General features: G+C 35.7%; 1 protein-coding gene across 11 annotated transcripts in view; it reads right to left on the bottom strand.

The window, feature by feature from the left end:
* Nucleotides 1–14,868, bottom strand: part of COBLL1 (cordon-bleu WH2 repeat protein like 1) — a 145,910-nt gene that overhangs the window by 32,745 nt on the left and 98,297 nt on the right. For all 11 annotated transcript variants that reach the window (XM_073241571.1, XM_073241565.1, XM_073241564.1 and 8 more), the window contains 2 exons: nucleotides 13,722–13,819; nucleotides 13,374–13,610 (listed from right to left, as the gene is read on the bottom strand). In XM_073241571.1, the coding sequence (XP_073097672.1) occupies nucleotides 13,374–13,610; nucleotides 13,722–13,819 (335 nt within the window). The remainder of the gene's footprint in view (nucleotides 1–13,373; nucleotides 13,611–13,721; nucleotides 13,820–14,868) is intronic.

Consider the following 14,868-nt stretch of genomic DNA (forward strand, 5'->3'; position numbering starts at 1 on the left):
TGGACAAAGAATTTAAAACTTGTCAGAATATACATACTTTAGTTTTAAATAAACCAAAAAATGCTTACTAGCATTTAGAAGATGTCTGAGCAAAGCCACGAACATTTCAGAGAAACAGAGGTTTTCAAACTTTATTCTGTAGAACTTACCCTTTTCCTCCTGTTGTGTAGGTGTATCATGAAAATAAATGTGCACATATTTTTAGAGCTATAATTGGATCAAAGAGACTAAAAACAAGGACATTAGTGGAAGAGAGGGTGACTGTCACTGATACCAGCAGACGTATGTGACCTGTCATAACTAGATTCCAAGCTCTAGTTAGTGGCCAAAAGTTTAAATAAATACCTTACTGATGACATGTCTCTGAGTTCAGAAATGCAAAAATGCAAACTCCACTGCTGATATAAGATGGGCCAAAGGCAGTCTTTAAGGATTAACAATTATGGTGAATTCGGATAATCAGCAACAGATTATTGATGTATTGTCTTGGATACAAGTTATGTCAGCATTAGTTTTCAAGAAAACAGCTCAATATTTACTTCTTGTTGTCTTTTAAGGCAGAGAGGCAGGAACTGTTTTTGTTTTTGTATTTTTTAAAGATTGTTAGAAAAGAATTTCTGTCAGCCAAGCAGCAGCCAAGCAGCAGCCAAGCAAAGTTAAGGTAATAACAATCACACTTGGAGTTATTTTGTGTTAACTAAAACATCAGTATTAAGACCAAAATGGAGGAACCCCTGGGCCTGTGGAAGGGATGTTCCCTGTCTACTGAAAACATTTTATGGCTTGTGAAAAGGTCAACAACAGGAAAAGAAGGGGCATTTGAGTTAGAAGACCCAGGTGTTCCTAAGTAGATCACAGCCTAGAAAATGGGTGTGTACTGAGGGACATGGGTAGGATGTACATATCGAGCACAAAACATCAGACAGGCTCCTAGTCCAGGAATGACTACTGCTAGGAAGTTATTCATCACAGTTATTTAAGTAATCACCACATGAGTTTCTGTATGAATGAAATGACATGTGTAAACTCCTAGCACAGTGCCAAGCATACAGTCCATGTTCCATAAACACTAGTTGGTATTACATGAAATGTGTCTATTTTAAATTATGTGAAAGTGATCTGTAAATAAAATAAGCAAATGGCAGTTATAATGTAGAGTTAGAGGAAAAAGGAGGTATTCATTCTAAGATTGTACATTCTCGTTACTGACAGTGGCGGTGGAAATCCTATTAGAGTTAGTCTCAGGTCTGATCAACCTTAACCCACAGTGCCCGACATTCAGGAATTTGTGCTTAGTCCAAGGACTGAACGAGCCAAGGTCACTGTGTGTAGAAATTCCACCTCTAAGTCACCTCAGGCGGCTCTATCATACCTTAATGCAATTTAATAAAAGCTGTATAATACCTGTAAGTTAAATCTTGGGATGGGACATGGATGTGTATTATATTTTTAAATTTGAAATATTTCATAAATTTAATATAAAGAATTAAAATGAAAGAACTGTTTAAAACTGCCTTTCACTTTTAGCACCAGATACCTTTCCTTTGGTTTACTATGACTGAAACTTTTTAAAAATGGTTGTTGATTAAATTATATTTAAGCCCAAAGCGTTTACAAAAAAAAGAGAACAGAAAGGTTCATACTTACTAGGGGAAAAATGCTTTGGTTAATGATTAGAGATATTCAATTATTTACTGTAGTTAGAGTCACTAAGTCCGCCTGCCATTAGAGAAAACTGTACCTCTAACAGGAACGTGCATCACTGAATTTTACAGCCTGTGAAAAGGAAAATAACACACAGAGAAACAATATACTAGCAAGAGTAACAAGGTCAAGTTGAAAACCATGCCAGATGCTTAATCCCTCAGAATTCACATCCAGATCAGAATTCACTGGTTTAAAATGGAACTAAATTTAGCTGAAGAAAATAGAATTGAATGGGATTCAACAGATTTACTGAGTACCAGTTCTGTACTACTTATTAAATCACTTATTAATCCCAGTTGAATTGTAAGGTGTGGGTCATTGAAATCAATATATTCTGGATAAGAGTTAAATAGAAAAATAAAAGTTTGAATTAAAGGATGGACAATATAGTGACCCATCTTCAGTAATGTTGTTAAATATTTCTATTGGAAGTTTGGGTTTTTACTTCTGTTTATGATTTCTATATGTTGGGAGGGTTGCAGGGGGAGACCTAAGCAACCCCTTAAAACTGTCTTAAAACTCATACATTTTCTTCTTCTTAAGGGATAGACTCACATTACTCCTCTCTAGCCTGGACATTGTTTATAAATACTGTGACATACTATTTAGTTTGCTATGTATTATATCCCAGTGACTGAATTTTCATAACTAACTGAAGATTGAGCTTATATTATTTTATCTCTTGATGAAGAAGTCTTTCTAAACTAATTATACAACTTAGACAAGTCAATTTTCTTAAGCTTCAAAACATAAAATCATTATAATATAATAAATGTAATAGAGAAATATGAGGCATTGTATTGAGCTTGCAAAATAGCCAAAAGCTCTAAAGGCAATTATTTAAACTGAGATGAAATCAATTTTACTATTGATTTGATAAGAAAATTAGCACATTGTCATTTAAGATGCAAAAAAAGTATATACTGATGAGGAAAAAAAACAGAATTCACTATAAATCCCAACAAATATAGGTCACTTCATAGAAGTTGTGCTGTCCAACATTTTACGCTTATCTTTTATAGCTGTATAGACACACACGAAAAGTTTGGCTTGTATTGAATGAAAGCACACATGCTAATTTCTTCATTTCTTTCTGTATAATGTTTTTAGAAATGAAAGGCTATCATTTGCTGCGGCCAGAGCATGTTTACTTTGCTGTCCCAAATCTTGTTCTACAGCCTTTTTCTTCTTGGGTGGTACTTCCTCCTGACTCCTAAAAATCTAAGACATATATTCTATTTTCTTCTCTGTACAAACCTGCCTTAAGACCCTCCATGGATAGCACTGGAAAGTCTCAACCAGTCTAGGCCAACTTAGATTAAGAAAATCACACTGATGAAGGGGTATAAGAAACAGAGGTGACATTTAAGTATGGGACAACTATAAATAGGAAAAAGAAATAGGGCAGTAGTATTAGGGCCTGGAGTTCTTAAATCCACACTACGTAAGCGGTCATCTATTCTGCCAATTTGAAGGGTGTTCCTATCAATCTGCTGGAATAAATTCTATGAGAAGAAGCAATGAAATCAGAGCTGGGTTCACTTCCAAGTGTCTAAGTACCACCACTATTCTTTAACTTGTGATTATTTTGGGTTACTAACTAAAATTATCACCTCTTTAGAGGTTTATGAGTGGCCAGGCTTGCCACTTGATTTCTCTCTAAATCATCTAGTCATGTCTGTGTTATAGTCAGGCAGGCATTCAAGGAAAAAGATGTCAGTTAACCAATGTTTTATTTTGCTATCATACTTCAGGTTTTAAAAACCTTCTGAGTAATTCCAGGACTAGGCAACACTATGTGATCTCCACCGATCAAACCAAAGGTCCACACAACAAAGCACTTTCCTGGTTTAGACCAACTTTGGAAGAATAAAATTGTAATAGTAGAGTTGGAAGGTACTTTCAGAAATCAATTACAAAATCTTATTCTATAAAGGAGAAATCCAAGCCATAAAGAAGTTTAATGGCTTGTTCTTAGAAGTAGAAGACAGAAGACAATGAGAAAAATGAGAGCAACAAAGAAGAGTATAATAGACTTATTAGTAGATCCAAGACTATTGTTCAAGCCGGGCTGGTCCTTCTTCTGGCGCGCGCTGTACTTCCATCCCAGCCCTTCATGCAGACCAGAAACACACGCATACACCACACGCCGTCAATTTGCCACCTGTGTTATACCCTTGCAAGGTTTTTAAATGTCTTTTCCTGAGGCCAGATTCTATGCTTTTGTTTCATTAACCCTACAGTAGAGAGAGAGTGTATATACAGTGGTAATACCCTACTAATGACATTTTTTAAACGTCCAGAGACGTAGGCCTAAGTCAGCACATCATGCATTAAAGGAGACATGGAGGTAGCAGAGCTCAGGAGCAAGTTAACAAGACAGAAGACGGTGGCAACCTTGGCTCTCTGTAGTCACAGTGATCAGAACCAAGCGGTGTCTAGAGGCAGGGCAGGAGAATACTAAACATCTACAGGTTAACTGAGTTTGGGGCCTCTAGCAGAGTCAAGCGGCCATCAAGGGAACAAACTGGGACCAACTCAGCTCACCACAGGAAGGGAGTTAAGGCTCCATGGCCAGGCATTATCCAAGTGACCTCACAGTTCTATCACCATGGCTCCAAGAAAGAAAGAGCCCTGCTTCTCTGCCTTTGCCTCTGTTAGTAAGTGCTGGCTTCCAGAGAAAGGCATGTCTTCCCACGGGGTCCCGAATGTCACAGTGGTACAAAGGCTAGTGAACCTCATACTGAGGACTTGTGAAGGAAGACTCCTAACACTGATAATTTCGAATGATGTTTTATTAACTCAGTGTATACTTCAGAGAGGCACAACTTTTGTATACTTGAACATATAGAAGAAAAATACACACTAATTCCTTAAATGACCTATTGTTCTTTGAACAATGTTGTTCTTTAAGATTTAACAATGTATAATGAGCATAGTTCTTTACATTTAGGTCAGAGGTAAAACTGGCAGAATCCCAAAAATGCAATGGCTCGGGATTTTTGTGGGTATTAAAGGAGTTGTAGGCTTACAGCCTTGTTGGGACACTATTAGTAAATGCTATATAAGCATCAGTCATTACTTTTGCTACTGAGATTAGGACCCTTTGAAAATCTGATGAAAACCACATTGATGAAGCATATTTACATATGGGGAAGCCTTAAACGGAGAAGCAGGTTATATGATATTATACTGTGCTACTGCATTTCTCTACTGAATGAAACAAGTCATATTTTTGGAAGTACAGACAGCTGTATCCTGTATATCAAACAGAAAATGCCATGGCAACCACTGTTCCTAAGCAAGTGTAGAATTATATGTGTGGTCCACTTTCTATACAGTAAACATAAGTGGAGAGAAGAGGGGAAAATCAAATTTATATGACTATCTAGAGAAAAACCAAAGAAAGAGATACATTTCTTAAAGATTACAAATACATGCTCTATTACATCACTTCAATGAGTATGTATAAAATAACTAGAATTAAAAATCATGAAGTGAAATTAAGACCAAATATATATTTGTGTATTTCCTACACATGACAGTCTATCATCTTATCTGCTTATAAACCATGACAAATATTAAAGGATAAAATTGGGTAAAGATGAATAACATCAAAAGATATTTTAAAAAACAAGTCAATTAGAAAAACTAACACTCTAAGTATCAGATTTCATTTGCACAATACTGACGGCAAAGTATCTCAATTTCTCAATATTTGACTCTTTGTTTGCAGCAGAATGTAAAATGAGACCAAATAAAAAGCCCAATCAAGATAATTCCTTTTTGTATTTTCAGCCAAAAGCCAATATACTAAGCAAATGAGATATCATGTTAGTAGTCTGGGAAAAGCTGCTTTGCTATTATATGCACATATTAACTCCAAGCAGCAAATCCATACCAAATGTGCAAAAATGAAGAATTCTTCAAAAGGCTCTGTGCATTCTATGGGTCAAGATTACCCACAACTTCTGTCCAAATCTTTTTCCTCTTTTTCAAATGTAAAATAGGCTTAGAAGGCTAATTTGTCCATGATACTAGGACATCCTTGGGTACTGATTTTATCAAACATGCTCTTCACAGACACTTGATCAGTAGACACAGTCTAGAAATTCCATTTCTGAATTTAGTTTCAATCCTAGAATTCTATGTTACTTTCAGTTTGAGTCAATGTCATTGCATTTCTGACTGTCATGTACAAAACAAATGACTATCTCACATAAATAACTATACATATAATCTTATTGAATATAAGTATACACATGTTACAGAGTAACCCATGCAATATGGTTCATGTAAATAACAGCATGCACCAACTATTACCTATGTTGTTGTACAAATGGCATTTCCAATCTGTAGGCTGTCAATTTCTTAAAATGCTCAGGAAGTATCAAGAAAAACTGCCAGAAAATTTCTAATAGTTTCTAATTTCTTTTCCAAATGAATGTTTCCATAGAAAACAGTATATCAAGCTTCATAAGGAAAATGACACAGGCTTAAAATCATGTGAGAGTACAGGGAAATTTAGGGACATGAAAAGAACACTATAGCAATGACTGCAAACTATATATTCCTTATATACTCTTTAGATAGAAAAATAATTTTAAGTGCAGAAATGTTCCAAAACTAGGTTAGGATAAATTATTTTACTAACTTGGATCTTCACTGAAACCTCTTGGAAACTACACAATCAGTTGCAAAAAGTAGCTCAGAAAATCAACAGCCGTTTATGTGAATATTATCAATTTAAGTACCAAAATCACTATGCAACACCTTTCTTTGCCAGTGCTGAGAAATGCCTTAGAGGAACACGGCAAATGGTTAAAGACAGATAGCCAAAAAGTCTAAAATACATTTTTATAATTTTGTGGTTGACAAAAATTTCTTCCAAGCTACAGATAACTGACTTATCCATAAGCCCGTCTCTGGCAAACATGATATCAATGACTCCTTAAAAGGAGACTAAAATGACATAAGGGCTCAAAGTGAATAAAATTGCTAATTATATATCCTTTTGTCATGCATTTTTGTTTTTTCTTTTTAAATCTCTCTAGCTCTGTTTTCTGTCACTTCAGCTACAAGAGATAAGCATTTGTACTTATTTCCAGTATTTTCTTTCTGCCTTATTAAAGGCTGTGTTGGTGGAAAAAAAATAAAAACCTGGATAAACGGAAAGCTGCAGTTTTGTTAAACAGCGCCCCCTTGCGGTTGGTTTTGCCTCCAAAACAATGGAGATTACAGGATAAGAATGTATCTAAAATCCTTCAAGGACTTGGAAATGACTGTTTTTTTTCCAGTTATTTTTTTTCCACCCTGCTATTGCTCTCAATCATTAAAAATAGTGCCTTTTTAAATTTTCAAATTCAAATTAAATTCTTAAAACATATATGTCTATAGTGATAATGACCGTCTTTGACTTTAAATTTAAGACAGTCAAGTGCAAAATAAGCAAAATTCACACATAAACTTCTATATTTTGCTGAATTTCCTGAATATTTGCATCTGGCAAGCAATGTAAACGATTTCAATTCAGGAGTCAATTTCATGTTATATGCACTATGTAACATATATGACATTTTAGTTATTGATCCTTAAGCTTTTAATACAACTTTGCCAAAATTCTGGCTTTTCTGTAAAATTCAAGAAAAATATTGCCAACAATTACTGGGGCCAATTTTTAAGTTATATAAGCACTTCTAAAAACTTATCAGATACACACATGAAATAACTAAAATTTTGTGATATTCTTCATGCTAGACATTCTCCTCATAATTCTATACCTGAGTGTATAAAAGCTGTGGTTAAAGTTTACTTATGAATTCTCTTGAGCATTTACTGTGTTACAGATTTTGCTGGGGAGCACAATTACCAACCTCTGGATAGAGAGGAAAAGGAAAAAAATTAGCAATGTATGAGCTTTAAATAATATAACTCTAACATTTATCTTTAGAAGATTGCGTACTTACCCAATATTGAGTTATGCCAGCCATCAATAGAATATTATGCAGCCTTAAAAGGGGAAGCCTTAATGTACTAATAAGGATATTCAAAATATATCATTCAATACCAAAGAATGAGATATAACATAGTACACGTAGCATATGACCACCTGAGAAAAAAATCACATGCAGCATGAATATTGGCTTAAATATGCATGGCTTATGTCTGGCAGGATACACAAAAACCTGTTAATAGTGGTTGCGACTAGAATAACTTGGCTAGGGGCAGGATAAGTAAGGAAAATTTCCACTATACTCTCATTGTTATCTTTAGATATGATCTTCTGAATATATTACCTAAAAATAGACAGGCATACCTTGGAGATAGTGAGAGATCAGTTCCAGACCACTGTAATAAAGCAAATATCACAATAAAGGGGGCAAATGAATTTTTGGTTTCTCAGTGCATATAAAAATCATGTTTACACTATACCATAGTCTGTTCAGTGTGCAATAGCAGTGTGGCTAAAAAGAAAAAGACATACCTTAATTTAAAAAATACCTTATTGCTGAAAAATGCAAACCAATGTCTTAGCTTTCAGCAAGTCATAATCACCAATCACAGATCACCATACAAATATAATAGTGAAAAAGCTTGAAATATTGCAAGAATTAGCAAAACGTGACACAGAGACACAAAGTGAGAAAAATGGTGCTGATAGACTTGCTCAAGGCAGTGTTGCCACAAACCTTCAATCTGTAAAAAATCTAGTATTTGTGAAGTGCAAAAAGCAACTACATAAAATGAGGAATGCCTGCATGTAAATTAAAACAAAAGAAAAAAGGCACAAAACAGACAAACTGAGAAAGATTAAGTTCACTCTGCCGGAATCTTTCGAGAATTCTCCAGGATAAAGGTAAAAGAACAGGTATAATTTGAATGGGTGAGTAGGAATGAAAAGATGGAGGTGGAGGTCACTCTTTTCTGAAAGGCTAGGAAACAGGATTTTGCATGAGTGACAAGTCAAATATTCTGGTTAGAGTTAGAGGCATACTGCGAATGACAAGGAATTAAAGTTAAAAATAAAACTGTACTTCTGCAAAGCATAGAAACTATCAACGAAATGAAAGGCAACCTACAGAAAGGGAGAAAGCATTTGCAGATCATGTATCTGGTAAAGGTTTAGTATCCAAAATATATAAAGAACTCATAAAATACAATAGCAAAAAAAACAAACAATGCCAATTAAAATATCATTGCAGAAACTGAACAGACATCTTCCCAAAGACATACAAATGGTCAAAAGGTACATGAAAAGATGCTTGGCATCATTAATCATTAGGGAAGTGCAAATCGAAGCCATGAGATATCTCTACACCCTGTTAGAATGGCTGACATCAAGAAAATAAGAGATAAGTGCTGGGAAGGATTTGGAGAAAAGAGAAACCTTGTGCACAGCTGGCAGCAATGTAAATTGGTATAGCCACTGTGGAAAACCATATGGAGATTCCTCAAATAATTAAAAATAGAATTACCATTTGACCCACAAATCTGACTTCTGTGTATATATCCAGGTGAGTAGACACCTGCACACCCATGTTTACTGCTACATTATTCCAAATAGCCAAGATGTGGAAGCAACCTAAGTGTCCATGTATGGATAAAGAAGATATGGCATATATATATACACAATGGGATTTCAAACAACCATGAGGAAAAAAAGTAAATCATGCCATTAGCAACAACATGGATGGGACTTGAGGGCATTACTAAGTAAAATAAACCAGACATAAAAAGACAAATACTGCATAATATCACTTAGATGTGGAACTTAAAAAGGTCAAACTCAAGATACTCATGAGAGAAATTAAAGAAGACACAAATAAATGGAAATCTATCCCATGCTCGTGGATAGGAAGAATTAGCATTATCAAAATGGACATCCTGCCCAAAACAACTTACAGATTCAATGCAATACCTACCAAAATACCAACAGCATTTTTCACTGAACTAGAGAAAATAATCCTAAGATTCATATGGAACCACAAAAGACCCCAAAGCCAAAGCACAAAGAAAGAACAAAGGCATAACTTCAGCAAAAGGAACGGAAGAAAGGGACAAAGAGCCATTTTGAAGGGATACTGGAAGGATTGGTCACTAACTGGATATGAAAAGAAAAAAGAGAAATCAAAGATGATCTTGACCTTTTCAATCTAGGATAACAAAAGTTGGGTTTTAAATATGCTGATCTCCAGGTATTGAGGAGTCAGTAAGCAACTGTGAGTTCACAGCACAACGAGAATAAAACACTGGGACTGGAATTGAAAAGCTGGTGTATTAGCTTCTCAGGGCCACTGTGACAAATCGCCATGGCCGAGTAGCTCGAAACAACAGAAGTCTATTCTTGCACGTGTCTGGGGGCCGGGTAACCGAAATCAAGGTGTTAGCAGGGCCACGTCACTGCGAGGGCACTAGGGGAGAATCATCCCTGGTCTCCTCCAGCTTCTGGTGGCCTGTGGCCGTGTAACTGCCCTCCTCTCTCTGCCTCTGTTGTCACATGGCCGCCTTCTTTGTGCCTCTGGGCCTGTGCATGTCCCCCTTGGAAGCACACCGGTCATTAGGTTTGGGCCCAACCTAAGCCCAGGATGATCTCATCTACACATCCTGGACTTGGGTATATCGTTTGGAGGGATGCTATTCAAACCACTACAGTTAGGAACTCAACAGAGAATAGATGTTTTCTTTAAAATAAGGCAGTCTAAGACCATGGCTTCAGATATCTCCAAATTTAGAAAATGCATAAAGCAAGTGGCAGCAAGAAAAAAAAAAATCAGAGAAATAAGAAGAGAGTAAGAACCAAGTAACAGGGAAAAATCAAGACCAAGGGGTCACCTGTCACATCAAACATGGCAGAGAGAGTAAGTGATAATATCCTAGAAGGCACGAATTCACGTGCACATACACACACACAACCACAACTTGATCATTAAGAATGTTTGCAATGAATTAAAGAAAAAATGGTTCTTCAGCTCATCTAGGGAAAAACAAATCATTCTGGTTGCTACCGAACAGCACATCAAAGAAATATCCAGATGTCCAAATCAAAAGAATAAATAATTAGAAAAATGTCTAGCTTGCCAAAGGCAACATACTAGAAACAGACTACTTAACATGGGGGCATCAACTGGTCACAGAGCAGAGAAATCAAAATAAATGGCCTTTGGTGAGGTTGCTGGTAGCACGGCCTAGAATTTTAAGAAGCAGATTAGACCACATAGACCCCTTCGGGATCCAAACACTAAGGAAGTTTATAGAAATAGACTGGATGACATCATCTGGAATAAAATTTGAGAACAGGGGCTAAGATTTATTTCTATATAAAGAAGAGACAGACTGGTATCTACTGAAGAGTACAGTAGTAACTCACACTCTAATAATGTTCTGTGGTAATTAGAAGTATAAAACAATCTTGAAAGTGCGACCTTTTAAACGATTTACTATGAAGAAATGTAAGGAGTCACAGCCATAAAACGAAGTCCTTGGGGTCCCTGACTTGGCTCTGCTTACGTCACACAGTTTCAGTCTCTGTTTCTTGCTCAAACCCAGGCAGGCCATGGTCCTCACATTCCTGCATCCTGTCTCACTAAAGTACTTCCACACATATTTTAAGATTCAATCCAAGAATAATTCTTCCATGAAATTTCACCCAACTAACAAGCAGTTACCCCAGAAAACTGTAGTAAATGATTCTATCATTTAAAAAACAACTATGTTCCTGACTTGTGAGATAAGATTTTATACTACAACCTTCCAACAAGAAAGTCTTCATACCAATAAGACAGGTTAATAGATGATTTTCTAAGTAACTACTGAGTTTAAGAACTTTTTTGTTCATTTTTATCTATTCCAGTTGCTATTTACTTTCTCAAGTCATATGAGTTTGTCCATTACAATTAAAAACTATAGTTAAATCCAAAAGACAAGAAATAAGTGTTGGTGAGGATGTGGAGAAAAGGGAACCCTCCTACACTGTTGGTGGGAATGTAAATTGGTGCAGCCACTGTGGAAACGGTATGGATGTTCTTCAAAAAACTAAAAACAGAAATACCGTACAACTTGGTAATTCCACTCCTAGGAATTTATCCAAAGGGAAAGAAAAATCTCTCATTAAAAAAGATATATGCACCCCTATGTTTACTGCCACATTATTTATAATAGCCAAGATATGGAAGCAACCAAAGTGTCCATCAATAGATGAATGAATAAAAAAAATGTGGTACACATATATATATAATGGAAAGAAAAAGAAAGAATTCCTGCCATTTACAGCAACATGGATGGACTTAGAAAGTATTATGCTAAGTGAAATAAGCCAGGTGGTGAAAGACAAATACCATATGACTTCCCTTGTAAGTGGAATCTAAAAACAAACAGAAGGAACAAAAAGCAATAGATTCATAAACCATGAGAAGTGGATGGTGGTGACCAGGGGGAAGGAGTTGGTGTGGGTGAGTGAAATAGGTTAAGGAGATAAAAAGGCACAAAATTTCCGTCATAATATAAATTAGTCACAGGGATGAGAGTACAGCATAAAGAATACATAGTCAGTAGTTATGTAATATCTTTCCGTGTTGACAGTAACTACACTAGTTAGGGTAAGGATTTAATAATGCATATAACTGTTAAATCACTATGTGGTATATTAAAACTAATATAATCTTGCATATCAACTGTACTTCAAAAAACAAAATTAAAAAAAGGAAAACTATAGCTTTTTTTTTTTAAGTTAGGAAAGCACAGAAATATTTATTAGTTGGTTGAAAAGAGTTAATTTACTTCAGTGTTAAATTCCCACGGGAAAATAAAACCCTGGATAAGCAAATAAATCCAAATTGGATACAAGGAAACTTTTCTGTGTCTTAACTATCTCAAAATAAAATTTACTCTCAAAGTTACTTAAATCATTTGCCTAATTACAAAATATATGGTCTCAATGTTCAATCACACTGACTTAAAACTTCATTTATGGTCTACATGAATAAGGCAAGGAATGTACAAGTTTTAAAGGTATTATAAGTAGTTTGCAAATGCACTTCCACAAAATATACTCCAGAAAAATTTGGGATTAAAGAGAAGCAACAGTAAGAAGGTTTGGGGAAAAGGTATACTCAGAACAGGGCTTTGAACATAAGAGTTTATAAAAATAACTGCAGCATATTCTATATATATATATATAGAATACACATTTTTAAACTATAGAGTATCTGTGTTCTAGGCAAACACCAGGATTTCCCCCCGAGAAAATGTGAGTCAGATCAAGAAGATACATCTCGTTAGAAAACCACGAATGCAACACAAAGATTGTATTGCTGTTAATATTTTTTAAAGTGGAGCTCAAAAATAAGTTATTTCCATTCCTAATACATGCATCAAGCAGGCATTCTCTTTGGGCCTTAGTATACCAGGACTTAAAATGTTTATGGATGATTTATTTGCTTGAATATGAAAGTTACTTGAAATTGACATATTTATTCTTTACTGCAAGGCAGAACTGTACATATAGAATCTCTTCCCAGTACCAGTACTAATAACTAGTTATCATCTTATTACACATTAGTAACTGTTAACCACCTTATTAGCAGTCTATTTGGAAGGGACAAGTTAGGTATAAGGAGAAACAGATGGTCCCCTGTCCCACCCTAAAAACAGAAAACAAGATTACACACCTTATCTGCTTCATCCATGCTTGTGGATTTCACCACACAGGAAGCTGGCCTCTCCTGGACGTGAGCAAGGTCCTGGGGGACACTCTGAGACCCTGGCATTGGAGGCAGTGGAGCTCTCCTCTTCTTGGGTGCATCTGATGGCAGGGTGTTTGAAATATACGGTTTGGAAATGGTATTGGACCTCGTAAAGGTTGGGCGATGCTTACTTACGAGTGGGGTTGCAGGGGCACTTGCAGTCTAGTAAAGAATGAAAAGACAAAATCTATTGGTAATTTCATGATGAAAAGCACACGTAATTACAAACTGATTAGAAGGATCTTATAAAATGCTACCTAAGAAAACACTTACTTGCTCCCGCTTTTTCTTACTGCGTTGAAAAAAGCTGAAAAACCCTTTGTTTTCTTTCTCCTTCATAATGTCTAGGTTTTGTGATATTTGGCAGGACTCTAAAATAGAAGAAAAACTTCTTATTTCCAGACATGGGGCTGTATGTTCAAGTCCAAGTTCTCCCTCACTTTATTTGAAAAATTTATCTAATGATAAAGCCTCCTAATTGTGGTCTACTACAAACCATGACCTCTGCTGGGCACCTTCTATCTTAGGTAATTCTCAAAGCAACAAGTAAATTTAGTACTTTGTTCCTGACCCCAATCAGGAAATGACAGGTAAGACATAAAACTCAATTCTCTGTGACTCAGACAGAGTCTGTGTTGTATACAAAACTACCAACACTTCAGAAGTGAAAAGGACACTTCAAATTAAATGAGATATTAACTTGCTATCATACAGTTTGTCCCTTTGTTTGAACTATAATTTTGTCTCAGAGCTAAACTATTATGAAACAGTTTATTCCCCAAAGCATGATCCATTATAATTAATTACTTAGTACTATATTAAGTATTTCAAAAACATTATTCCTTTAATCTATTGGTTCTCAACTGGGGGCAATTTTGTGTCACAACTGGGGGTAGGATGGAAGGAATGTGCCCCTGGCATCCACTGGGTAGAGGCCAGTGATACTGTTCAGTGTACAATGCCCAAGGCAGCTCTCCAACAACAGAAATCACTGGCCCCAAATGTCAAGAGTGCCAAAATTAAGAAATCACATTTTAATCAGAATGGCAGTGTCAAACCTCAGGGTTGCATATGTAACATTTCATTTTCCAAAATGTACCTCCTAATGTCAACTGACAGGTCCTACAAACAATGACAGACCCGGCAGTGCTGAGTAACCCCTCACCCAAATGGTCTCTAAATGCTATTTTCCACTAAAAGAAACCATGATTGCCTGAGAGTCATTGATTCTTTGTTGATAATCAAGAAATATGTAAGATGAGCCTGGTATATATAAGCATATCAGAAAGTAAGTAATCAGTTTACTGAGATCATTTTAAAAGGACTCAGGACATTCAGGTCATCCTAAGCATAACTTAATAAATTGAAACATATTGTATATGTTTAATGCCATACATTCATAGTGATACTAAAAAAATAA

The sequence above is a fragment of the Manis javanica genome, chromosome 7 (assembly GCF_040802235.1).
Source record: "Manis javanica isolate MJ-LG chromosome 7, MJ_LKY, whole genome shotgun sequence".
NCBI classification, from domain to species: Eukaryota; Metazoa; Chordata; class Mammalia; order Pholidota; family Manidae; genus Manis; species Manis javanica.